Here is a 26,663-nt window from a genome sequence, read left to right as displayed (position 1 = left end):
TCGTCATGCAGAGGTTACTATGGTTCTATCCGTCTCCTCGTCCTTCGTGACACTTCCATTATTCCACTACTTAACCAACTCCACTTAAACATCGATGGTACGACTGTATAGAAAACCAATATCCACTCTGAGTCAATAAGGCTTCTGCATGGAAATGAACAGAAGGGTTCTTGAGGTCATGTGACGGGGTGTGAGCGGATCAGCTGTTTTTTCTATGGTAGAAGTGGATTCAAGTTGAATCATATTATCAAATATCATTCATGTTTTAGAAGCTGTCTGGCAGAGTTTTAGTCCTCGTGATCTCAAGACCACTTTCTCAAGGTCTAGATCGATCCACAATGTTGTGTTGTCTCGGTCGGACAAAGGGGGCCTCGGGGTTTTATTCCAGGACCAGTCAAAACCACGACTGCTGAGATATATCGCTAAGTTAACTGTGCATGTGTGATTTACTTGATTGCTTATAGAAATATTAGTTTCTTTCAGGTCACTTTGAGGAGTTAAGGTTTACGTGCTCCATTTTCAGGGGTTTTATTAACCGTTAGTCTGGCATACAGTGTGGGACTAGACCTGGTCTGGACTCGGTCTTGCCTGTCTCAATATAATCGGGTCTTGGTCTGGACCTGGTCTTGGTTTTAGGCGGTCTGTTGTACATACGGATGAGAAATTATATGATTTCATCACAAATTCAGATAAAAAACATAAATATCGTCACAAGTGACTTGAAAAAGTCTTAAAATGCATTTATTTATGATTTATGATTCTTATTTTACATGATAAAGCATCTTCACTTAAAAAATAAAATGTGTGTCTTCTCTGTTAATCAAGACAAATATATGTTTAACATAACATGTTCTTGGTTACATTCCACGACTGTTTTTTTTTTTTTTTTTCATGTTAATCTCCTCATATGTTTCTGGGTCCTTTCCCAGATCACACACACACACACACACACACACACACACCTTGCCTGGACTGGTAATACAGTGTGACACAGCTCGGAGACTGGAGTCCGTCACACGTCCGGTTATTGGCGGGAGCAAATTGATTTGCGAGTTAAGTGTCAAAGCGAATGGAGGTGACGCCTCGGACCGGGGAGCCGGATCTCAAACGGAGACTCGTGTCGGAGACTATTTTATATGAGGGGATTAAATACCGCGAGTCAAATGTCAACGTGTTATTATCCGCACGTCGGCCAGGAAATAGGCGGCGATGCGTTATCGAGGAGGCCGAGGCGGATGTGAGCAGGAAGTGAGTCCACAGTGGATGTTTTCTCTCTAATGAGAAGACGTGATCGGGAAAAGACGGGGAGGGAAGTCGGTATCCAGAACGACGACGGCGTATTAGAGCCAATGTAGGGGAAATAAACGGAGCCGAGAGGGGGGGGAATATTCCCAGAAAAAAGTCTGTGAATCTTTATAAACTCGCAAATTTGCAAGTTTATTACGATGCTAACAACCGACATCTATGCTAGCTATCTTCCCGTGAATGTACATTTATACGTGCATTTATTTTTCTAATTAATTGAAATGCCTCGTTAAGGTCCTTAGGGTGATGATGTTGATGCTTATTGTTGGTTTTATTTATATGGGGTTTATATTGTCATCTTATGGGTGTTTATTGATCGGGGCGGTTGAGCTAACATGCTAGCGGTAACTTTCATATGTTGTCATAGCAACGGCAAACATCCGTTGTTAGCGGAACCAAGAAACTTGTTCATAGCGGCGATATATATTTATAAAGTAGCAAATTTGTGACTTTTTTTCTCTGAATAGTGCCCCCCTCTGACTCGATTTCAAATTATTCTATTTTTTTCCTACAATACACCGCCGTACAAAACAGCAGCAGATGTGTCGCCAAAAAAAAAAAAAAAAAGAGTCCAGAAGATCAGTATGTAGTGCTCATCAGAGTGTAGAGCCTTTTTTATTTTATTTTTTTATTCCTCCCATGAAACTTTAAATGGGTTTGATAATGAACCCAGGGCTTCTAATACATTCTAATGACAGCACCAAACATTAGCATGAATGCTAATCACCCCCCTCCTCCTACAAGTCATTATTCCACAGGGTTAGCAACAGGCTTAGCATGTGAAGCTGTTTTATTCTCCTGTGACAGACGATAATGACCCTGAATTGCAATCAAGAGATCTTTCGTTTGATCCTCTGCGATGTGATTGGACGGCGACGAGACGCCGCTTCGTTGCTGCGGCGATCATTATTCCTCGACAGTCGTCTTTGTGCCCATTGTTTCCTTTCTCTCTCTCCCATACAGGCATTGTTTTTCTGATGTCATGCCATTTTTCTTTTTAAGTATTGGAGAGTTAAACTCGGATTCCGACTTTACAAGGACACAGAAAAAGCATCGGAGCATGCTGGACGCAATCAGAGGTTTGCAGAGAGTCCAGTCGTCTAATAGATTGTTTTCTATCCCGAGAGAGAAAGGAAAAAATCGGATAAAATGCAAAGATTACTGGGCTGACTCGCCTGTAGGCTCTGGGATCTCAGGTGTGCAGTCTGCTGGGAAGTCGCCGGCGTTGGAGCTCACCCTGCCGCCGCCAACCTTTCTGCTTCGGCTGCCATGACTTTCACAAAGTTTCCCAGTAAACACATATTGTCTTCTGTGGAGGGGGGGGGTGACATTTATCTTGGGCTGACATGGGCTTTTTTATTTATTTTAGTTCTGCGACGCCTCGCTTGTTTCAGGGGTCAACTCCTCCGAAACGTATCCCCCGTAGAGTCGGGGAGTCGGCTCGCCAGGAATGTGCACAAACCAAACTCATAATAAACACAGTGGAGATGTAAGACGACCGGGGGTGGGATCCACTTTCTCTCACTGGCATCTGGGCCTCGAACCACCGGTACGTTTGGCACAGCTGAGGCTGTCGGTTCCAGCCTGCAGACGGAGGCAGCGGAGGAGAAAGTAACTCTAAACTTTTAATAAGAGCTCGAGGAGAGTTTACACTCTGGTTTTGTTTCACGTTTGGTGTATTTAAATAGTCGGGGAGGTCAAACAACTTCACGGCCGTCCTTAAAGGAGCTCGCACGCCATTTAGAGCGTACAGCATTTACATCTTGACATTTCTATTAGTTTGCAAGGAGGAGACGTTGAACCATTATGGTTTCACAGCTTTTTATGCCAATACTACCTTCACAGCAGCACAAACACACACAGCTAATAGTGTATCGGACACACAGGCAGTAAAACACAGTCCGTGTCCGAGGTTGCATTCATGCCCGCGTCCAGGATGATTCATTCCAGTCAATTAGCCGTGTTTCTCTCCACGGAGGTTTATAATGTGGGTTAGAAGGAACGCTGGCCTCTGCAGTCGTTTTCATGAAGAAGTAACTCAACGCAATTATGAGACGGAAACACGCTTCCTGTCCAGGCGTACAGTTTGATATCACGCCGGCGACGCCGTTATCCAGAGGATTCTCTGGTGACGTTGTTTTGTGTTTGTGTAACGCGTTAGCAGAACGTGAATAATCTGTGTTTAGGCCCAGTCCACTTTTTCACTTTTCCTTGTGGCGGTTGGCACTGTTAAAAAAGAAATGAATAAATCAAATCCATATTGGCATGTTGCCTCTTTGGCACGACGACAAATCAGCCAATCCACAAAAATGTGAGGCTTAAGCTTGGCGGAGAAATAAAAAGTGTGTTTGTTTTTAAAGCACACACGAGGAAAGCGTTTTATCCGCGTTCCCAAAAACGTTTGTGATTAGAAGTGAAGTCCTTGGATTTTCCACATCAGAAACATAGAAAACCCCCAAAAATCAAATACCACGGCATGGACGTTGGGTTATTGGGTGATTTATGCATCGATCACAGTGGTCATCAAGCCGTTGATCTAAATCTTTGTTATTTTTGGGGCGATGTCTCGGAGTGATGGAGGGAACATGAATTATCCAATTAGAGGCGATCGAATAATTTGGCTTCTGCATCTTATAAATTCTAAATGTAATAATATCAATAAATTCAAGTGAATTATAAATGTGAATAAGTCTGTTGGACACATTTTCATTGAATGCATTCAACAATGTGCCTATTCTGGTGTTTGCTATTAATAGGCCAGCTTCGTGATTGGATGTCGGCTTCTCGGAGCCGAGATCTCCGGTTCGCACCTCCGTCTGCTTCCAGTGGCAGAAATGCGACTGCCACTTATCTTGTGAGCGGTTAATTGAACTAATTAGTTTGTCATTATTAGTTAATTCAGTGTTCAACACATCTCATTAGTCCTTCTCTCCGCTCTGCTCACTTTAGTTTGGGAACTCTGACGTAAAAAAAGGCCATTTCACCCCCCAATTTTTATTTTTTATTTTTGAGCTGACATTGTGAATATTTGTCACATGACACGTTAACGTGGCTGGTGCGTTCAAGGTGCCGTCGGAAACGTCAGAATGTAGAGTTCGGACATCGGTGGTGGCCGTCCAAGGTCACGTTTTTTATTTTTAAACTTTTACACGTGTATGAGGCGGCTGTGAAGTATCGTCACATTTCTTCTCTCTGACTGGAAGTTCCAGTTTTTCAGCTCATTTAGTTTCGCTATGATTAAAGAGTTTCTATTATGATTCAAGGGTAAATCAGCACAATGTCAAGCACTTCAAGCTTCATGCACTCTAAAAAAAAAAAAAAAAAAAAGTCTACACAGGTTACCGCCAGAGCAGACTTTGTTTCAGAATTTGCCTTGTTGCTGAATTGTGCTTCATGAATAAAACGTCTTCACTTTTTGTGAAGCTCTCATCAGCTCTTTCATAGCGTCTGTAGAGAAACTGAAGAAAAACCTGGATTAATCAAAACCGACGTGGTGTTAACAAAATAAAAGCCCTGTATGTTAATACAGCTGGCTGGGATTGTCACATTGGCACCATATTATCTTCAGCAGGTATAAAAACAGCCAGAGGAAGAGTGAATGTCAGACGGGTATAAAGGGAGAAATATTGGAATATAAGTCTATATTCATCGTTCTCACCTTTGCTGATGTGTCGTTTGCCGGAGCTGAAGGCTATGTAATTACACTTATACCGTTTTTTATGCTTCCTGCGTTCCGTTTAACGTCTTCTTGGCTTTCCTGTCATGACAACAGAAGCCACGTTATTTCTGCACCCCCTCATCAACACCTGCTTTTAGTGAAAACGCCGTTTCCTGTCATCATATAATTATGACTCTGCCACCGATTCTCTTGGAACATTTAAATCGGAGGTGGAAACAAGCATTATTTCTTTATTATATATATTATTTTCTTACTTTAACATTATTTCAGCTGGAATAAACTGTCTCCTTTGAAATATTTTGGAAAATATTAAATGTGTTCGAGTTCCTGTTGTAGTTTCGCTCCGCATCGATGGCAAAGAGAAGACAAAGATGTGATTTATTCCTTTGTTTTTGTCGTCAACAAAGCTAGCAAAGATTCATTTACAAATTGAATTCAAAAGCTTAGCTTTCATGTGGACCTTGGCACCAATTTGTTTGTGTTGTATAATAGGTTTCGTTCAAATACAGATGCAGCATTTTTTATTTAAAAATTACCAGCAAAGAAAACGAATAACAAATACAAACGATGCGATCTAATTTGGTGCATTTTCATTCATTTGACTTATTTTTAAGGATTGCTTTGTGTGCTCATAGTTTGAGACATTTTCCGAAAATATTGTTTAAAAAAAAAAGAGAGCTTCATCTCTTTGATAAAAAGGTAATTTCATTTTCCAGCTTTAGAAAAAAAATATCAGTAAAAGCTCCAGTAAGAGTTTTTTTGGCCTTTTCTTCAGAGTGAAGGGGGGAGGGGCAGAAAGGCCCACCGGTGGGATCCAAACCCACGGCCCGCTGCAGCACTCAGCCTCCGTTATTCGGGCGCTGACCGAACAAGCTATCTGGCGGCCATTTTTGCTCATAGAGTTTGAGACATTTTCAGAAAAATATTGTAAAAAAAAAAAAAGAAAGCCTCATCTGTCTAAAAGATAATTTCATTTTTCAGCTTCAGAAAAAAATATCAGTAAAAAACTCCAGTAAAAGTTTTTTTTGGCCTTTTCTTCAGACGGCCGTTCTCCAAATGCGTTGCCATCAGCGATGATTACGCCGATGAGCAAAGTCCCGACGCCGCGCGATGATCTCGTAATGAGCTGCGCTACGTGTCGTTACGATAAGTTAATGTTGTTTGTACCCTTGTCCTCGTAGAAATCATGATCGGCTTCACTCCGGCATCTGGAGCGGCACATTTAAAAACAGACCACCATCAGCAAGCATCCCACTTCAGACGGGGAACAACGCCGTAACGTGGCAATAAGTGAGCATCATTTAAATGGAAGTTAAATGGAGCACAGGTTAAAGCCCCGCCCCCTCCCCCTCCACTCTCTTAAACTTCGTTAGTTTTAAGAGCAGTAGCTCTGCTACAGTAAATGTTTTTTTTTCTTGCTCTTCTGAACTGCAGTTTTAAAATAGCAGCTGCAGCCGGGGAGCAGATCCTCTCAGCAGTAATGTCATAACCGCGGCGCTGGATGTAAATGTTAACCTCCTGTGAACTGCAACCGAGCCGGAGTCGTAACCTCCGGTAAACGCACACGCCACAGATTTCCACTTCTTCTATCTTTTTTTTTTTTTTGCCATTTCGCTGCTCTTATATGTAAAGAGTCTGCAGCTGGAGCAGACGTCGTGGTGGCGGCGGCGGCGGCGCCCGGAGGGAGGAAGCGTATTCTCTGGATGGAGGGCAGCGTGGGCCGCCGTCACCCAGCCGTCCCTCCTGCCTGGTTAATGAGCAAGTCGCTGCCACTTCCTGCTCTTTTTCTCAGACGCCCAGAGAACAAGTAGAACATTTGGTGACATCCTGTCACTGTTACCGCCGACCATCAGATGCTCCCAGGGCGCTCTCTGTTTATGTTCCTGTGTGTGTGTGTGTGTGTGTGTGTGTGTGTGTGAACAGCATTGACTGTTTCTCTGCAGGACAACTGCTCTTTGCTTCCCCCACAGGTCTACTTTCTTTCATCTCTATTGGTGGAGGCAACAAAGGAGGCCCAGGCGGCTCTCTTTGAGGGGGGGTGGGGGGGCACAAGTTCCTCACTCGCTCTCCTTTCACATGTCAAAGTGCTGGCTCAGTCCAAGGCCCCGGGGTCGACCAAACGCAGCGTTGGGGGTGAAGCGTCCGGCCTCGAATCGAAAAAGCAAGAGGGGCAGAAAGCGCCCTCATCGTGGACTATCCTCCAAATCAGGACCGCTAGAGACTCTCAAGGGGGTCTGGAGGATCCTCCGACGCCTCGCTTGAGCTGATTTGCCGGGAGTAGTTTGCCTCCGATCTGGTAGAGACGTCTCCATGAGTGAATGTGGCGGTGATTGTTAGAGGTACGTGTTAGAGGCTGTTTAGATAATTGCGCCTTGTTGAAGGATGGATTGGGAAAAATCACATGACAGCTGTAAGCATCATTCTAGATGAGTGGCCCTGATAGCGGCCATGACTTTTTTATTTATTTTTTTCAGCTCAAGTCTGACATTTGGCCACGGTGGCTTTGTGACCCGAGCTGAACGCTTCATAATGGCTTATGAAACGTTCTTTTTTAGAAAAGTGCCTGCTTCCCCTTCTTTGTGCTGACAAATGATTCATATCACTGTGATTTTTTTTTTACAGATGATTTTTTTTGTATCCGTTGGGAATGTAAAAAAAAAATCATTTCAAAGACATGAAAATAATTTATACATCAAATATAGTCTCTTTTAGTGGAATCTGATGAGCTCCTCTCGGCTGACAGATTAAATAAAAACTCCTTTCATTCATGAATAGAAAAAAACTTAAAACATTAGATGCTGAGTAATTAAAAAAATACAAGTTGATGTAATTTGTTTTTTTTTTTGGCATGCATTTACGCAAACGTTTGTTATTCAAGCACCAGATATCCATTTATAGTAATTTAACATGATATTTTTATAAATTTTTTTGTTTCCTCAAAGACAAAAAAGTTTGTTTATAATTGTATACAAAAAATTATAATAATGTATTTACTGTTCCTTTTATGATGTATGACTAGTTAGGCCCAATGAGTACGAGAGGATAATTTTTTTAATTGTTTTATTTATTATTTATTTTAAATATATTTTAACACATTTTTTAAATATAATATAATGATTAAGATATGCAGATTTAAACCTCTTTTTTTCTCTTTAGAGATTTGAGCTAAATGGAGTAAAGTAGGGGATTTAAACATGCAAATTAAATGTAATATTCTTTTTTAATGATTTTATTTTCTATTCTGCTTCTGTTGGATTAAACAGACAACTTCAGAGTTTAACATAGTGGGATTATAAAACAATGTAGTAGACATTTAAATGTTAATGCTTGTTTTTAACAATTTCAACTTCACCTGTACACCATTTGATTATAAATAAATTGTACTCTATTGTCTTTACAGCTCCGTTATATTGGATGTTTGCTATTCCAGCAAGCTTCCTCACCAAATCTGATTTAAAATAAGGTTTATCTGCATAGAGAAATAAATAATTGGTCATTGAATCAGTGTTAAGAATATTGTCTAAGTGGCTGCTTGGCATCAGAGCTGGATTTGTTGTACTTTTGGACCTGAGGCTGCAGAAAAGAGAGATTATGTGATTTAACAACTTGTGCTGAATGTGAACTCCTGACCGTCCCTCCGCCTGCCGAATGCTGCATGTGGGTGTTTTTAATGTGCGCCGTCAGAAACCCGAGAAAAACCATTTAAAGTGTTTGCCTTGTCAAAGTCAGCGGGGGGAGAAACATCCTTCAGACTGCTGCTCAGATCTCCAAAAAAATGTGGCGATTTCCGAGGCGAAAAACAAGTGCACCCACATAACTGGATATCGTTTATTCACACTTAATTCTGATTTTATAACGACATGGCCGCTCCACATGGGAATATCCATGCACTGGTTTCTGTGGAGATGTTATCGTATGCTGTCGTGTTTTTACTGTGAGCCCTTTGTTCGCTGCAGGGGAGAGATATGTTTTTGGGGACACTGTGAGAGCTTTTATTACGTTTTTTCTTTTCTGCTTGGAAAGACTTCTTTTGTGACCATTTACTATGAATCATGCTCTTGGCCCCGCTCCTCTTATTCCGTTGCAAGTTAGTGTTTGACATGGAATTTCTCAAAGGTCCCGACTTTTCAAAGGGCTTTTGTAAGGAGAAAAGCCTATTTTGATCAGACTCTCTCAGACCAATCCTTCTCATCCTGCCACACTGCTGCTGCTTTAAAACCAGCTCAAATCAGACTTGTTTTTGTTTTCATTTTATCGAAAAAAAATACCATAACCCCATTTAACCTAATTTAATTAAAGGTAATTACAACGATCGCCGCGTAAATGGTCAATTTCTGCAAGATTGTTTTCAAACAAATATCCGTTTCACGCATCGCCCGCGGAAATCATTAAATTAAAAACATTAAAAAAAGAATCTGATTTTGAAAATAATTATTTTTCATTGTTTTTGGTCATTTTGTTAATGGTGTTATAAATTAACGGGAAACACAAACACATGTGAATGGTGAATTAATTCTATTAATTCTTTTACATTTAATTGAAATGCGTTCAAAGACATCAAAAAGGTTTCGTTCAAATACAAACGGTGTATTTTTGTCAAAAATAATCAGCAAAGAAAAGAAGAGAGCACAAAGAGCACATACAAATGATGCAATCTAATTTGATTAATTTTCATTAATTTGACATAATGTTAAGGATTGCTTTGCAAGGTTGAGACGAGGTTGAGATGTTTTCAGGAAATACTTGGAAATAGAGCCGTTTTTACAGCTTCATCTCTTTGATAAAAGGTCATTTCATTTCCAAGCTTCGGGGAAATGATCACGTAGTGCTACAGTAAAACATGGGCCACATACCGTAGTGTCCTCCCAGCTAAAGAAAACCCATTATATGAGCTGTACATTGACTTATTGATCGGCCGGAATGGTTTGTTCTGGGTAATTAAGCTGCGAGTGTTGGTGGAAAGAGAACAAAAAGGTCAGGGTGAACGCGTCGGCATCCTTTCTGCCGCCAGGCGACGCCGGATGTCGACCGATCGGATGGAGATACGGGGATGACGAGGTGTTTCCTTGATTTGTAGAAAAGATAAAGAAGGAAAACGAATGTGATAAGAGAAATTATTCTGATATGGATTAGTAAAGTGTCAAAGTTTAGCTGTATTTGCTGTATATATGGTACGTATCGCCTGTCTGGAGTTTTAGCCTACTCTACTATCAGCTTCTACTTGCTCTTTCTATTGTTTTACCCCTCCTCATTTTGTATTTTGTCAAGATAGATGGATTGATATCTATTAATATATATGGCGTTTGTCAGCATTTGTCACAAAGGTGTTTTAAAGCATCACATGACCACCGACCTGCTTTATGCCAACGACTTTAGCTGTAATTTAAACATTCCTACAGCTACGTTTTTTTTCAGGCAAGTTACTTCAAAAATATTACGAATTTATGAAGATATATCTCAAAGTTTAGACTTTTTGTGCGACCTCAAAATGGAGGCATACAGAGGCGCATCATACGTACATGTAGAAACCCCTAAAATGGCTCCAAGTTCAGCGACCAATGGCGCGCCGCGGCGCCCTTTTTAACGGCAGCCTATCGCAGCGCGGCGAGTGGCTTACAGTAGGGAGGACATGCCGCGCGCTGATAGGCTACTGGCAATCATATCGAGGGAACCCCATTGGTCCGCGGCGTCGGAGATGTTTGACGGTAGAGTTACTAGGCTGAGCAGCGCCGTTGGCTTCATGCACCCCCCCCCCCCCCCCCTCCTTCCCCCCCAACCCCCTGTGTGGTGTGTCAACCAATCACAAAGAGCCAGCGTGGGGTGTTATTATTATTGTGAAGGGCTTAAGGGCAGGAAACTACCCAAGCACATTTCATCACTCTGATATACTCTAGAAGTGTTGCACGGTATCCCACCTTTGAGGATTTCTAAACACTCCCCCCGCCCCAAAAAAACAAACATTTGATCCAGAACTCGAAAATTGCTCCTTCAGTCTTGAGACTGATTCCAACATGGCCGCACCCCTCCACACACTCCAAACCCCTGAAAATGGGGACGTCACATGCGGTTTCATGGTCCTCCGCGGTGATGAGTGTGTTCTAGGGAGCCCCTCCCCCTCCCAAGAAGCCATAATTAGCTTTTTCCATCGGGGCATTCAGGTGTGTCTGCGCGGCTTCGAGGGAGGCGGCTATTGTTTGCAGACAAGTAAGAGTTCTCCTTCTCCCCCTTTCTCTCTTCTCAGAGGGAGGGGAGGGGGTTCTGGGGGGGTAAATGAATGGTATGCGGTGTGGCTGATCGGAGGTGAGAGCCATATCGCTCGCTGGAGGATCCACTAATGCAAACTCAGAAAGTACCGTGTATTCACTATTCACAGTCCGTGCCCACACAGTAATCAGGGGCTGACAGGCGGCGGCGGCGGCGTGGAATGTGGAAGAGCGATGGATGAAAGACAAGGCGGACGCCAGCCTTTTGTTTGCGCTTGCATGTGTGTGGCTCCACTCAAAAGCCATAGCAGCTGTGCATCTGGACAAAGTAGAGTAGACATATTGTCAAAGAAAAAATTGCATCTATTATTTTTGCCCTATTTGGTATTCAGCATGTTTAATAACCAGGTCGTTTTCTCTTCCTGGCCATTAATTCTTTGATATCTCTGAAGCCACTCAGAGAAAAAAAAGGCTTTTTACCAAAAGCTCACTTCTGAATTGCACCTTATTTGTCACATGCCTTTTTATACTGTATAATTTCAGCTGCTGAATTAATTCGCCGCTGAGCCCCCAGTGTCACTCAGGAGAATGGAGGGAGCTAAATGAGTGGATATTCCAGCCAAACGCAGGGGCAAGTGTCATCCCAGGTTAATTAAATCGCTGCTTTGAGTCTGCCGCCGAACGCAGACCTCTTTCAGGATGATAAAGACAAACGCCCCCCCCCCCCCCCCCCCCCTTTTATTTCAGCTCCGGTGTCGCCGATGCAATCACAAGTCTGATCAGTTTCCCACAGAAGAAAAAAAAAAAGGATATTCACGCTTACGTACTCGCACTTCCCTCGTTACACCTAACAACAAGTTTCAAGGAACGTCACAGGATTCGCCTCTTCCCCCCCCCCCCCCCCCCCCATTTTGCCAAATAGATTTTCACTATTCTTTTGCAGCCTGCTTTGTCAATGCGAAGACGAAGGCGTGGACTCCCTCTATGATCATGATGTTGGGCGTGGCCACATGGGTGGCTGGGGGGGTGGCACCGGCTACCCTTGGGATCTGATTGGCCCCTCTCCACCAGAGCTGTCAATCAGTTTGTTCGGAATTATAGTTTCATAACCTGAACCGTCTTGGACGACTACACAAAACATTTGCAAGAAGACCTGTCCGTTTGGGTTCAGGGTGCCTCAGATTTTGTTGTTCCATTATTCATACCTTTGCCTACCGTTCATTTCAAACTTGCGTCATATTATTTGACTCCATCAGCGTTCTCTTTTTATCGTAATTATAAATATGAATCCCTCCTAAGGCCGTTGAAGGTGTTGCTAGCTTTGCACCTCCTGGTTTTCCACCCTCAGCCTCCCCTCGCGGCGCCTCCATCAGCGGTTTCTCCTTTATCGTAATTCTCGATGTTTATCCCTCCCAAGGCCGTCGAATGAGTTGCTAGAAACCCAACGGCGTTACGGTGAGGCCGAGTCCGAACACGGGCGCTACCGCACCTCATTAAACAGCTCGCCATGTAGCGACGACCTTCGACGGCGCATCAGTTTGCTCCAAGCATGTTTTTTTCTCGGATTTCATTTCGTCCCGTTATTTTCGTCTTTCTAGAGAGGAAGACGAGGGCGGCTATCTGAGAAAGAGAGAGAGAGATGGGTATGTTTGGGATTTGGGGATAAGCAGTTGTTTTCTCATTGAGCGACATTTGAAGGTCAAACCCTTCAACCGAGTACACTTTTGTCAGAAGCCAAAGAATTTTATTTCAGTATGAATAATGCATCGACAGTGTCTCTGTTTCTTTTAGACGATTCTCAGTCTCATTCAGCTCTCCTTCCATTCACATTCTGGTGAATTTTACAGCCAAAAGTCAAATAAAGTGTCTTATATCTCACATCTCTAGTTGTTATCTCATCCCCACTAGCATGCATATTCCCTCAGCACATTAAAGAACATGAGAGATAATTACTTACTTCCTTCCTTTTCACTGTTATTTACACACATAATGCATTCGATGAAAATGTCTGATTTAAAAATCTGCACTTCTTCCTCTGTCACATAATGAACATTGTTTCTTGGCCAGCTATATTGTGTTTTTCTGCAAAACCCTACGCTGCTTTTTTTTCAACATTGCTGTCCCCTGTTGCTCGTTGCCATGCTATTGTTGCTCATGAATGTTACAGAAGAGATGAATTTCTAAACCCAAATGTTGGCGTTGTCTTGTTTCTTTTTCTTGTTCTACAGAGATGTTGAAGGAGTTGAACCAACAACGCAGAGCGAAAGAGTTTACAGACCTGAAAATTATTGTTGAAGGCAAAGAGTTTGAAGTCCACCAAAATGTTCTAGCTTCCTGCAGCTTGTATTTCAAGGACCTGGTGAAAAGGTTTGCCTTCGCTTTTCCCTCCCCACCAGCTGTTGATCCAATCTGTTCTTTTCATAGGGCGCATTTGTGTCGCTTTTTCTTTTTCTTTTTACTTTTTTTTTCTTCCCTTCCCCTCTCTCTCTTGCAGGTGTGTGAAGACTTTGGTTCCCAACACAGGGCCAGCAGCCATTCCTTCCTCTTCCCGCTCAAATGAATGTATCTGAAATTGGAGGGGGAAAAAAAGGTCAACCCTCGTCATTACCTTTCCTCCCCATGTAGGGCAATTTAACCACATTTCCATTTTAATGAGCAGTGAAAATGTTCCATGACTGGGGATGTTTAAAAAAAAAAAGCAAACCCACCACAGGGCCCCCAAAAAACAAAAAGAACATTCTACACGTTGGGTGGTAATTTCAACCAAACGCCACGCTGTGGAGTTTTGTCTCCCAAGCTACCATATTTTTCTGTTGCTAATTTTCTGAGTTTGTGCTGCAAAAAAAAACAAACAAACAGCCTTTTTCATATGCTAATTCAACTTGGTTAGCGTCATAAACAAAGGACAAAACAAAAGCAACCGGAGACAGCTCACTGAACCACCACTCTCACTGGTTAACACCACCTTTCACTAATGCATTCATCTGATGTGGATCTAAGTATTCCCCGAGTATCCTCCCCTTCATACGCATCTCTTTTTTTGTCTTCACGGTTTTGTTTCCTTGGGTGCCTGTCTGCAGGCTTGTGTTAGTGTGTGTGTGTCAGTTGCAATCCTTTTTAGTGTCTCTAGATGTGTGTGTGTGTGTGTGTGTGTGTGTGTGTGTGTGAGTGTGACTGGGTAGAGGCTGATAGCGCGAGTATGTGTCTTTTTTCATCCGCCTTGTTTTCCGGGGAGGAAATACCATATTTCCCTAATGTCCTCATCCTCACTTCAAATCCTAGCAGGTGTTTTCGGCTTGATTGAGAGTCCCCTGGACCCCAAATTGTTTTGTTTTTTTGCCGGCTTGGTGCTGTGTGTGTGTGGTGTGTGTGTGTTGTGTGTGTGTGTGTGTGTGTGTGTGTGTGTGTGTGTGTGTGTGTGTGTGTGTGTGTGTGTGTGTGTGTGTGTTTTGTTCTCGCTTCCATGGATAGGGATGAATCGGCGAGGGTAAAGCAAACAAACAGAAAGACAAACGCAGTCGCTAGCGGTTAGCTGGAATGCCTCAGGGAAGTTTTCCACTTCGCCCCACCACCACGCCTCCGCCTCCACCGCCATGGCGAGCTCATCAGAGAGCCGAGAGCTGCTTATCAGCCGCCGCGACCTCCTCGCTCGCAAGATACACTTGTTCTTCCTGAATGGGAGGGAGGGGGGGGGGGGGGGGGGGGGAAGAACAGAGGTAGAAGGAGCCTCGGCTGTACTAGTGCCATTCATCTCCGAGACGGCGACACTCGTACACACAAAGAGATCCAGTGAGTCCTTTAACCTTGACAGTAGCAGAGAGACTTCCTGAGAGACCCCATGCTGGTCAACCTGTCTATCAGACTGCCTGCGCCTCCTATCTGGGACTAAGCCAAATCACTCATGCCTAAATACGAAGGAAATTCATCAAGCTCATCCTAATGCCTGCCGCTGCCAACAACACTCTGATTCCTCTTGTTTAATTTGACAGTTTAATAGAGCAAATTCTCATTAATTGGTTAATTAATTGTAAAAAGCGATTGATTTATTGTCATAACACTGTCATTCTTCAACCAAGATTATGTCTAAAATAGAAATCTTCTCGTGTCGGCTCCGTGCTGGAATATCTAATGGATTAGTTAGACTAATTGTTGATTTTTTTTTGTAAAGGCCGTCTTTTTGTTTGTTGACGTGATGAAGTCGGGCATTATGCTAACAGCAACCTCGACTGGCGTTGATTCGTGGCACCTTGACTTTATGGAAATGAGAGCTGCGTGGAGGAGGAGGCGGCGGTGAAAGAGTTGACGAGGGAAGGACGGAGAGGAAAGACAAATGAATGAAGAGTCAAACGTGTCTGGAGGACGGGAGGAGGCCATTTTGCTCGAAGCAGCAAAGTGTGGCGAGCTCGGTCAGAGTCAGTCATCGAGTTATGGCTCGGGTCACTTTTTCGGTGGATGATGCTGAGGTCAGCTCACTATAAACCATGTGTGTGTGTCTCTGTGTGTGTGTGTGTGTGTGTGTGTGTGTACTCAACGTGAAGAGTGTGTTTTTACTGTATGTGTATTTGCACGTAGAAATGCGAGGGCTCTAATCCTCATCCAGGCGGGCTGCCGTTAGCTGGAGAGGATGTAGCTGTGATAGATAGGTGTGTGTGTGTGTGTGTCTGTGGGGGGGGGGGGGGGGTTAAAGAAAGGTTGGCTTGTTTAAAGAAATGAAAAGCTTGACTACCAAAAACCAAAAATTAAGCAGTGTTGACCGAGGAATTCTGAAAATTGGCTTGAAAAAATGCTGTTTTCAGGGAGATCCAAAGACTTTATTCAGGCCTCACCTAACTGTGCATTCAACCTGCCATCCCCCCCGCCACACCTGAAGGATGTTTTAATGTCCGCTCACGTCCAACCCTACCCCCCCACCCAAAGAAACCTATTACCCTACCCTTTAAAGGGCCGGTGCACAGAGCGAGGGAGGCAGATCATCTCCAGTAATTCCATTTTACCCCTCAGGATTTTCCAATAAGTGTGCTCCGCCGGCATTTAATTTATGGTCACCACATCGCCTGCACCACGGTGATGTTAAAAAAACATCTTTGAGCAGTACCGACACATGCTCCCATGCCATTTGCCCCCCCTTCGGACCCGTGACTTCTCAACGCTTGTGAGTCAGAGAGTGAGACGGGTAGGGAGCTGCATTCAGCCTGAGGGTGAGACGGGACACTGTAATACTCGACTCACATTTCAAGCAATAGTGTTCTAACTTGTACTATTTAAAGTTTTACTTTATGGCCTTTTTTGCCTTTATTCCCTACCTAGATGTATTTAAAGGGTCAGTTCATGCAAACTACTCTTTGCTTACTCTACCCCTGATGATATTTAGCCATAAATATATTTTTTTTTTTTGTCCAATTTTTGAAATTTTTGTGATTTCTGCCTCCCTTTATGATAAACTTCCTCACAGCATTAAAGGAGTCATCACCCGGAAATCGCAATTTCTCTTGTTAAAACATGCATATCTGTGTTTGACCTCAGTTGAAACTTGCCTGAAAGGCTGGAGTTTGAAAGTGGCGCCGTTTTTTCGCTTCTGCTCTTTTTCCGAACAGGAATAGCACACAAGGGTGTGCATTCCTAAAGCACGAGATTTTGATTCTGCGCCTTCGGTGACGTCACCGTGGCGGCTACTTGCATAAGCCCACCCCTCTTTCACCACCCAACCCCGCCCCGTCCGCTACCTGAAATCGCCGAAGCGCCGCCATTATGTTTTGGAGTCTGCATGCAGGCAAGCCCCCCCGGCTCTGTCCTTCCTGCGGCGAATCAACGCGCGCCTCATTACATATTATACAATGCACATCCGGACCAGTCAAAACCTCGCGCGTAATCTCGCGTGATAAAATCGCGGTACGAAAAAGGGTCAGAACAAGCTCAATGTTTGATTAAATTTTTTTTTTTTTTTCTAATAAGTTTTACGAATTGATCCAAAGCGATCCAAGGGGGGCTGGATACGTATAAAACCAGGTGATGACTCCTTTAAACAAATGATTCCTGTGAGGTTCACTGATACAAGAGTCCCAAGAGTCTGGCTCCCCTCTTAACCGCACAAATTGACCTTTCGCTAAGTCCCACCTGTCGAAGTCTGGGCTGGCCAATTGAAGAGTATCATAGTCCAGCTCTGAATATATATATATATATATATATATATATATATATATATATATATATATATATATATATATATATATATATATATATACACATGTCTGTGTGGAGCTAAAGTTAGCACATCGTTAACTAGCGTTAGCACTTCAGCCAGCTTTCTATCATCCAAGATATACACATCCTTCAGACCATCTTTGCAGACTTTATTAGTAGTCCAAAAATCCGCCAATCCTAGTGCAGGTAGTGACAGCGTGGGCTCCACAGTAACCGTGACAACCTAACGAACTAGCAGACGATTTTCATTTCCAAAGTTGTCACCCAGGAGTTTAAAAAAAGAAGCAACGCTGCAAGTTTCTGCTGTCAGAAATCAGCAGATAACAAATGAGGCATTGTCAGAAAAGTTTGAAAAAATACGGATTCCAACAGCATGTCATTAAAAATCTTGGTGGAACCTCTCAGTTAATTTTCAAGCTGCGAGGATTATGATAAACTGAAGAGAATAATAATTTGGTCGGTTATCATTTTGAGTTGACATTTTATCTTAAATTCTATCATTAAGGCGTTATGATTCACGCCCTTGTGAAGAAAGACGGTTTTCATCGGGACTATTTCTTTGACAGTAAATAGTTAGACTGCAAACCGGGACAATATGTCATAAAATAGATTTTGCTACGGATCATTGAAATGTAATTCTATGAGATTCTCTGTCATTGTATTTGGGTAAAAGGGCAGAAATCTCAGAGATGGATTTCTGGACAAATAAAACACAGCTGGACGCCTCTGAAGGTGGACGAGAGCAGCGGATTTAAACTGCAAGCCTCGCAATGACATCAAACAGTCTTCAAGCAAAGTCAACGTTAGGTTCTCACTCTATTATTATTATTATTATTATTATTATAACCTTTATTTAACCAGGTTTTCTGTCTCCAAGACTCAAAATAAAGTATATTCAAGTGATGTTTTTGCAACAGGAGTTCTGTCACTCTCATTTCCACGCACTATATAATAATAATAATAATAATAATAATAATACAAATAATAATAATACACATAATAATATTACGCATAATAATAATAATACATACATATGTTTTAAATAGTGCTTTTCCAGGTGCTCAAAGTCTCTTTACAAAATAATAATAATAAAATTCTCCTTCACGCTGACTCCCCCGTGTTCACACTGGATGGACATTTTAACTCCACCTGTCACTCCGTCCTTCAGAGACAATAACTGGACTCGTTCCGACATGTCGGCCTTGAAGCCTCCCGTCCCAAACACGCCGTCACATGACCTCGGCCTCGACGCCACCACGCGTACACGGGCCAAACACACAAATCCCAGCACATTATGCTTGTTTACTTTTATAATTTATTGCTGATTCATGTCAGCAGGCTTTCAAATTTGAATCTATCTTGACACATCTACATAGGAACAAGTATTTATTTTATTTTAGGTTGAAGGTTGTATTAGTGTGTGTGTGTGTGTGTGTGTGTGTGTGTGTGTGTGTGTGTGTGTGTGTGTGTGTGTGCAGCTTCCTCTCCACCCTTTTTGACAGTCTCTGCTGAGTTTAAGACTTCCTCTTGAATAAGTGGTGCATTTTTCATAAACAAATTTATTTGCCTGAGTGTGCCCATCTTTTTTCTCCCCCCTCCCCCTCCTCCTCCTCTTCCCCCCCCCCCCCCCCTCCTCCTCCTCCTCCTCTCTCCCCCCACCCTCCTCTGTCTCTCCTATCCTCCCTGCCATCCCTCTTTCACTATTTAAATTCAAGTCTGCAATCAGACGCAGCATAAACATCCACCTCTTTTTAGAAGAAAAACCAAAAGTCATTTCCATAACATAAGTGCTCAGACAAGAAAACAAACTGCCACTTGAGCTGGTTCCTATTGCACTAATTGAGCAGGTTGATGAGATTTGTAGCACCCCCCCACCTCCCTCCATCACTTTAACCCCCCTCCCTCCCCTTCCATCCATCCATCCATCCTTACTACCTGCCCCCAGCCGGGCTTTGTGCAGAAACAGGGGGGCAATAACACTATGTGGCTTTTTGCTTTGCAGGAGGAAAATGAGTAACTACTTTGGTTTTTCCAGCCAATGTCCATCCAGAGACAAATGCCATTGTCTTTTTATTTTAATTTTATTTTATTTATTTATTTGGATGTCCTTCTCCCCCCCCTCCCCCCTCCCCTCTCACCTTTCGAGGTCCGCTTTTAAATGACGACTAATGTCTCAGTTCATACACTACAGGCTGCTGATGGTTATTGCAGCGGGAAACAAAGGCTCCGTTTAGGTGTGATGGTGGAGTTTTTTTTTTTTGTCGGGGGTGGGGGGGGATGTCTCTTATTTAAAAGACCAAGGCACAGTCATGGAACAACCCCTCCCTCAGAAGGATGGCTGCTGGCTCCCTGTGGAAGAACCGTCTCTCGCCCCTGCCTCCCTTCCCTTTTGCTTCCTCCTCATCGACCCCCCCCCTCCACCCTCCACCCTCCACCTCCACCCAAAACCTCCTCCTCTCTCATCTTTCACTCCGACCATTACGTCTCCCTGTCTGATCTTGTTTGTTTTGCTGTCTGTGTCTCACTAAATGCTGACTGTTTGTCATGCTTTTAGTCCAACACACACACACACACACACACACACACACACACACACACACAGCTATCATCGAGCTCCAGTGAGTGACAGAGGCGAAGAGCCGCCATCCATCTCAATGTAGGCCACTTTTCATATCGTTGACGCCCGTAGCCGCAGGAGGAGAGGCGTAGTGGCGTTTGATTCCATTTATTTTGCCCTTGAGTGGATTATTGTTTCACATGGGACATTAAACATGGCGAGGTGTTATTTCGGAGGGGGGGGGGGGGTCCTGCATGTGAACTAATCCTTGCCATTTGATCCCGGGGAAGTCTCCTCCGATCCTCACACATCTCACACATATCTTATTCTATTTAATTTGCTCATCCAAGCGCTCCGACCGGCCAGTAGGAGCAAAGGGCTTCACCGGCTTTTGATAACCACGCACACAGCGGGATAGGCTCCTCTCCGGCACACTGGCATCCTTCTCCATTCTGTCTCATGTCGGCGTCTGAACTGTGTGTCTTTTTTCTCTCCGTTTGTGTTTCCGTGTGATCAGCTCATATTCTACCCATGTATGCATGTCCACCTTTGTGTTTTGTTTTGTTTTTAAACTATGCATACATGAAACCCCATGTGATGAGCATGCACGTGTTGATAAAACAAGCAATAACTAATCTTTGTTCAGACGAGGACGTTTTGTTTCAGATGCAGCAAATGTAGTTGTAGATGTGTTAGATCGTAGAAAAGTAGAACGCATCCAAAGTTCTGTTTCTGTCCCTTTTTTTTCACTTTACGTTGTTATCTTATCGTGTAATGATTTTCTCCCCACTCTTGTACTGGCCCAGGTCTGTTTGGGTGTTGTGTACACGTTATCTTTGTCCCTTTCCTTTTTATTTTTTTGTAGTTTTTTTATCTCCCCCCTCCTCGTCTTCCTCCTCTCAGAACATCCCCCCCTCCTAACTCGCCTCTCTCTGCCGTGATTGGTTGATCAGGTCATCGGGGGAGACGCGGAGCGGCGAGACGTTGGAGCTGAACATGAGCAACATCGGCGCCGACGTGCTGGAGCTGCTGCTGGAGTTCGTCTACACGGGCTCGCTGGTCATCGACTCGGCCAACGCCAAGACGCTGCTGGAGGCCGCCAACAAGTTCCAGTTCAACACCTTCTGCAAAGTCTGCGTCTCCTTCCTAGGTAGGTGTGTGTGTGTGTGTGTGTGTGTGTGTGTGTGTGTTATATATGTTTACATCAGCGAGATCACATATTCCTACGCGACCTTTCCTGCCACTTTCAGGATCTACAGCCTTCATCATTATGCACAACCTCACACGGCACTTTGTGCAGGAACCTAAACCCCCCCTTCCCGACTGGCACATCACGCTCCTTCTTTTTTTTTTTCTGTCATGTTTCCAACGCTCGCAGCCGTGTGAGAATACTTCCCCCGCTTAGCGCTCCTCGGGTCGGGCACGGTGCCTCTGATCCGGTCCCCGGTGGGCGAGACCGAACACGGGGGTTCAGATTTCTAAAAAGGTCAGGGAACAATTGTCACTTACTGTAAATGTCAAATCCTCCTTGGCCCCCGGAACATGAGAGAATCGGGGGGAAAATAGCAAAACAGATTGATACTCAGACAAGGTATGGAAAGTGGTGCAAAGGAGGGGCCCAAAATCAAATGGCATGTTCCAGATTTTAGTGGGCAACCCCCCCAATAAAAGAAAAACTCTGTAAATGTCAGGCTTTGCATCTCATTTAATACATTGTTTTTGGGCGTCGGTAACATGAGGGAAGTGCATGTTAGCAAAAAGGTCAGCGGCAGGAAAGAGAGAAGAAAAAGTAAAAGAGAAGCCCACCTTATTGATTTGTTTTTCTCCATTTGGGCACAAAAAAGAGAGGGGGAGGGGGGGGGGAAGCCATTTGTAGACTTCATTGCCAGTGAGACGTCAATCCATTCTTCCTCCACGAAGATTCATGGCATTTCAGCACATTAAAAAAAGAAGGGGGGGGGGGAATACAGGCGCAAGCGTGTGTCCTTGAGCGAAGAGGAAATTGATACCGTGTCAGATATTATTGAAGTTTGTAACAAATACACGGAGGAGGAGGAGGAGGAGGAAGAGCATCTCCTCGACCTACTTATAACTTTTATTCACAAAACTCTGGATTCCAGCAAATAAAAAGAAAACTGCCGCTGCGTGCACGGCGGGAAATCACATCTGTTTTTTTGGGGGGTTTTATGAAGAAGTTTGTAATTGGTTGTCATGGAGTTAATTAGGGACTATAAACCTTGGTAGTGTATTTGAACAAAACGCTGCGTCTGCTCTCAATGCAACAACAGACGGTGATTTATTTTAATTTATGGTTTTGCAGTGTGGACCCCCACTTTTATCTGCTATTTGGTTTGGCCCGTGTTTTAGTCCAGCAGATGTGAGGTGACCTTTGCTTATTGGCTGGTTAGGAGAAACTCGTAGACTCTGTCTTCGGTGATAAGGCCTGGCCGTTGTTTAACCAGGCCTCTGGTCGGTGGCCGGCGACCCAGTTGGTCCACACGCCTGCCTGCCAACCCCCCCCCCCTTTAAAAGTACACACACACTGCTTTAAATGCCCTCAGAAGAGATCACATCCAGTAGCCTCGTCCTCACCAGCCTGCATATCAGCTTCATATATCCTCCACCGTGTGTGTGTGTGTGTGTGTGTGTGTGTGGACCACTTTTTAGAGTAGTCCAGCTAATCCCAGACCCCCTCCTCCTCCTGGCCCGGGCTTGTGAGCGATCGATCCCCCCCTCGTTGTTTGTCCCCGGAGCTGTTTTTGAGTTATTATCCTTGTTCCCTCTCAGTCTCAGGCAGATATATACACTCTGATAGGCTCCCAGCTCTGATACCTGCTCCCCCCTCCACGTCTGTGATCTTTGTATGGATGTCTGGCTGATATTATTTATTTTTCACCATCTTAATCAACCTTCTCGTCCCCTGACCTTGTCCATCCACTCCAGAGAAACAACTGACTGCAGCCAACTGTCTGGGAGTGCTGGCCATGGCCGAAGCCATGACGTGCACCGAGCTCCACAACATGGCCAAAGCTTACGCGCTGCAGAACTTCCCTGAGGTGGGTGGAGATGTTGTCATGTTACCCATCATTCCCAGATTCCAGTGGAAATAAAGGCAACATATAACAATAAGAAAACAGCAATAGCATGTCATTGAATACCTACAGCAATCCATGAATTAATAAACGGCCTATTTTAAAACACTAAGAATAAGATGTAATAATACCGAGGAGCTGTTTGATGCCTAAATGTGAAAAATGTAATTTCCAAAGCAGGTATTCAAAGAGATTGCTGCCTTTTTGCAGCACACAGAAAATCACAGAGGACAGAAAATTGCTTTGCTACACTCTTCGGGTTTGAAAATACGACCTCACATTCATCTCTGATGCCACAGCGGGGCTTTTTCTTTTTTCATTCTCCATTCAAGAAGAAAACACACGAAAGTACTTCATGGGCCACGCTGGTTTAACTCATTTAAAACACTCCTTTATTCGGGGACTCTTCAGGTGGCGGGACAGGAGGAGATTCTGAGCGTGTCCAAGGAGGATCTGGTGGCCTACCTGTCCAACGACAGCCTCAACACCAAGGCCGAGGAGCTGGTCTACGAGACCGTCATCAAGTGGATCAAACAAGACCCCAACTCCAGAGTGCAGGTAACGAAAACACAAAGAGAGTTCATCCATTCAGTGGTTCGGATCATAATCCCAGAACGTGCTCTACTCTTATTACGCTTCATTTGTTTGTGAGATATTGTAGTGCATTAAACAGGTCTAGGAGGTCTTCAACGTTCAGGCCAAGGACCCCCAAGGCTGATAGAGACCCACTATTACATATCGTATGATGATCCTTATTAAAGTGGGTCAATAATAATGTGTAGTACCACGTATAATGATGTATGTAGACAATGTTAAGACATTAAAATAATAATTGTTCCTTCATAGTTTCTATTTTCTACTCTGCGGACCCCCTAAGGGTCCCGGACCCCAGGTTGAAAATCTCTGCTGCTCTACGCGACTAAAAGGCGGGAGATTAATTCCTTGAGGCCGTTCATCGCGACTGAACGTTCTATCCCCGGGAGATGTGTTGACACGGAGGAACAGCGGGTCAAATTTCAATTTGAAGCCTCAAGGTTGGTGCGTCGGCGCACATCCACCGATCCATCGTTATTAAAAAACCCTCATTTTTTTATGGATTCAGACACAAAACCATGAATTTAAAGCCGATGATTTTTAAGTATTTTATGGCCGTTTGAAAAACGGAGGTGAGATTATTATCAGATAAATTACATCACTGGCAGAGTCGTTCATTCGGAGTAATGTCTCCTCATCTACTCGGCGCGAGGGGGGGAGGGGAGGGGGGAGGCGGGAACGGCCTTATATCAGCCGGATCAGATTCAGTTAACACCTCGGCAATCAATGTTACTATCGGCGTCTGCTTTTTACGAGGCACATACGTCAATAGTTGAATATTCCTCGGATCAAACGCTGGGTGTTTTTATCGTCAGTTACGTGAGATTACGATGGAATCCATCAGAGTTTAGATAGATGAGTGCAACGCTAAACGTAAAAACAGGCCGTCGAAAGCAGATGGAGCTGCTCGTTAGTCGTTGGTATCGGCGCTGGGATTAGAAAGAAAAAGATGCGTTTTCAATCCTTTGAAACATTGGAATATGTGGCCACAACAAGGCAGAGAATACGTGACCCCCCCTCTGTCATCTGCATCTGAAGCCTCCGACCGGCTCAGTCCGGTGGACTCCTGCAATCTCACACTCTAATGGAGAGGTGCAGAGGTGAGTTACTGAAATGAAGTAGAAGCAAAAAAAAAAGAGAAAAAGGAATGGAACATTTTCCCGGTTGTCTGAACAAACCGGCGCCCTGAGACACGACAGCCGGGTCACCGGAGAGAGGGAGGGAGGGAGGGGAGAAAGAGGAAGCAGAGCGAGACAGGAAGACAGAAGCAGACGAGGTGTGATTGAGAGAAAAAAAAAAAAACAAGACCAAGAAAAGGGGGGGATGGAAAGAGAGCCCCCTGTGTTGGACTCCGATATCCAGGCGGTTTGTGCCGCCGTGCACAGCCATGACATCCAGGCGCTGAGAGATGTGATTGAGCTCTGGAGTCGAGCTCAAATCTCCTGCCCATGTGTGACCGGAAAAACAAGTAGCGGGCCGGGGGAGGGGGGGCGAGCATCGTGGCCACGGTAGAAGGTTATGTTGGCGAGGAGTTTACCCATCCTCTCTCGCCTCCGACCCTCTGTCCGTTCGGAGGCAGCGAGCGGCGCAAATCGCTCCGCCAGAACCTGTGACACTTTTTAATGACATGTCAGGGTAAAATGTCACAGCACTGCTGGGGAGCTGAAGCGGGCGGTGGCGGTGCTGGCGGCGGTTTGTGTGCGTTTTACATTCACGTATGTGTGTCTTTGTGCGTCTCTACATGTGCTGTGTGTTGTAAGCTGCAGGCTATAGAGTGGAAAAGTGGCATATTGAAGGCGGCGGGTAAATAATATGCAATTTTCTCTCCCTGCTACGCTGTCACTAACATCCGATTGCAGCAGGAAGCGGCGGCGGGCGGCAGGCGGCGGCCCCCGGACATCGCTTAGAGACATTTCTGAGCATTTGAGCGTTGATAATGGTTTTTGCTGTGAGACACAGAGCCACCGGATGGAAGGATGGAAGGATGGAAGGAGAGAGCCGTGTCATCTTTGCTTCCATTTGAGAAATCTAGCTGCAGGTGAAGTCCGCCCTGCCGGCTTCTTTATGGCTTTCGTTAAGAGACGAAGGAAAGGAAAACGCCAAAGAATTGATTGCTATAATGAGAAGTTAATAGCCAAAAAAAAAAATGAATGTGCAACAATAGTGATGACCTCCATCATAGACCGGGGTCGTCTGGGAGACTGCCTCGAGAGAGGGAGTTCGAGTCCCTTGTTCTGGTGTCAGTAGTGACGTCGGACTGTTGAAGAGGGAGCTGAGCTGGAAGGCAAAGCTCTCCATCTACGTTGTGACCCTCACACCTGGGGTCATGAGCTTTGGGTAGAGAGTGATAGGAGCTTCCTTTGTAGAGTGGCTGGGCTTTAGAGATGGGGCGACTGCCTCCATGACATCCAGGGGGAGCTGGAAAAGGAGCCACCGCTACTTTTAGCATGAAAAAGGAAGCAGATAAGGTGGTCCAGGTATCTGACCTGGACGTTTTCTGGGCAACTGGGATCAGAGCCACGTAGTCTTCAGACGGAGAGATCATATATAAGGGAACACCTCATGGTCCCCCAGGACCCGCTTATGAAGGTTGGAGACGGACATCTGGAATACCCTGGATGGATGGATGGATGGATGGATGGATGGATGGATGGATGGATGGATGGATGGATGGACGGACGGATGGATGGATGGATGGATGGATGGATGGATGGATGGATGGATGGATGGACGGACGGATGGATGGATGGATGGATGGACTGATGGATGGATGGATGGATGGATGGGATGGATGGATGGATGGATGGATGGATGGATGGATGGACTGATGGATGGATGGATGGATGGATGGATGGATGGATGGATGGATGGACTGATGGATGGATGGATGGATGGACTGATGGATGGATGGATGGATGGACTGATGGATGGACTGATGGATGGACGGATGGATGGATGGATGGATGGATGGATGGATGGATGGATGGATGGATGGACGGACGGATGGATGGACTGATGGATGGATGGATGGA

General features: G+C 44.5%; 1 protein-coding gene across 2 annotated transcripts in view; it reads left to right on the top strand.

Moving 5' to 3' along the window:
- Positions 1-26,663, top strand: part of klhl29 (kelch like family member 29) — a 193,622-nt gene that overhangs the window by 103,491 nt on the left and 63,468 nt on the right. For both annotated transcript variants that reach the window (XM_084030725.1, XM_084030726.1), the window contains exons 6-9: positions 13,416-13,554; positions 20,899-21,095; positions 22,889-23,001; positions 23,449-23,595. In XM_084030725.1, coding sequence (XP_083886851.1) covers positions 13,416-13,554; positions 20,899-21,095; positions 22,889-23,001; positions 23,449-23,595 — 596 coding nt within the window. The remainder of the gene's footprint in view (positions 1-13,415; positions 13,555-20,898; positions 21,096-22,888; positions 23,002-23,448; positions 23,596-26,663) is intronic.

This window comes from Eutrigla gurnardus (assembly GCF_963514095.1).
Source record: "Eutrigla gurnardus genome assembly, chromosome: 16".
NCBI classification, from domain to species: Eukaryota; Metazoa; Chordata; class Actinopteri; order Perciformes; family Triglidae; genus Eutrigla; species Eutrigla gurnardus.
Note: the sequence above shows the minus strand (reverse complement) of the source record. Positions and strands in the feature narration are given on the sequence as shown.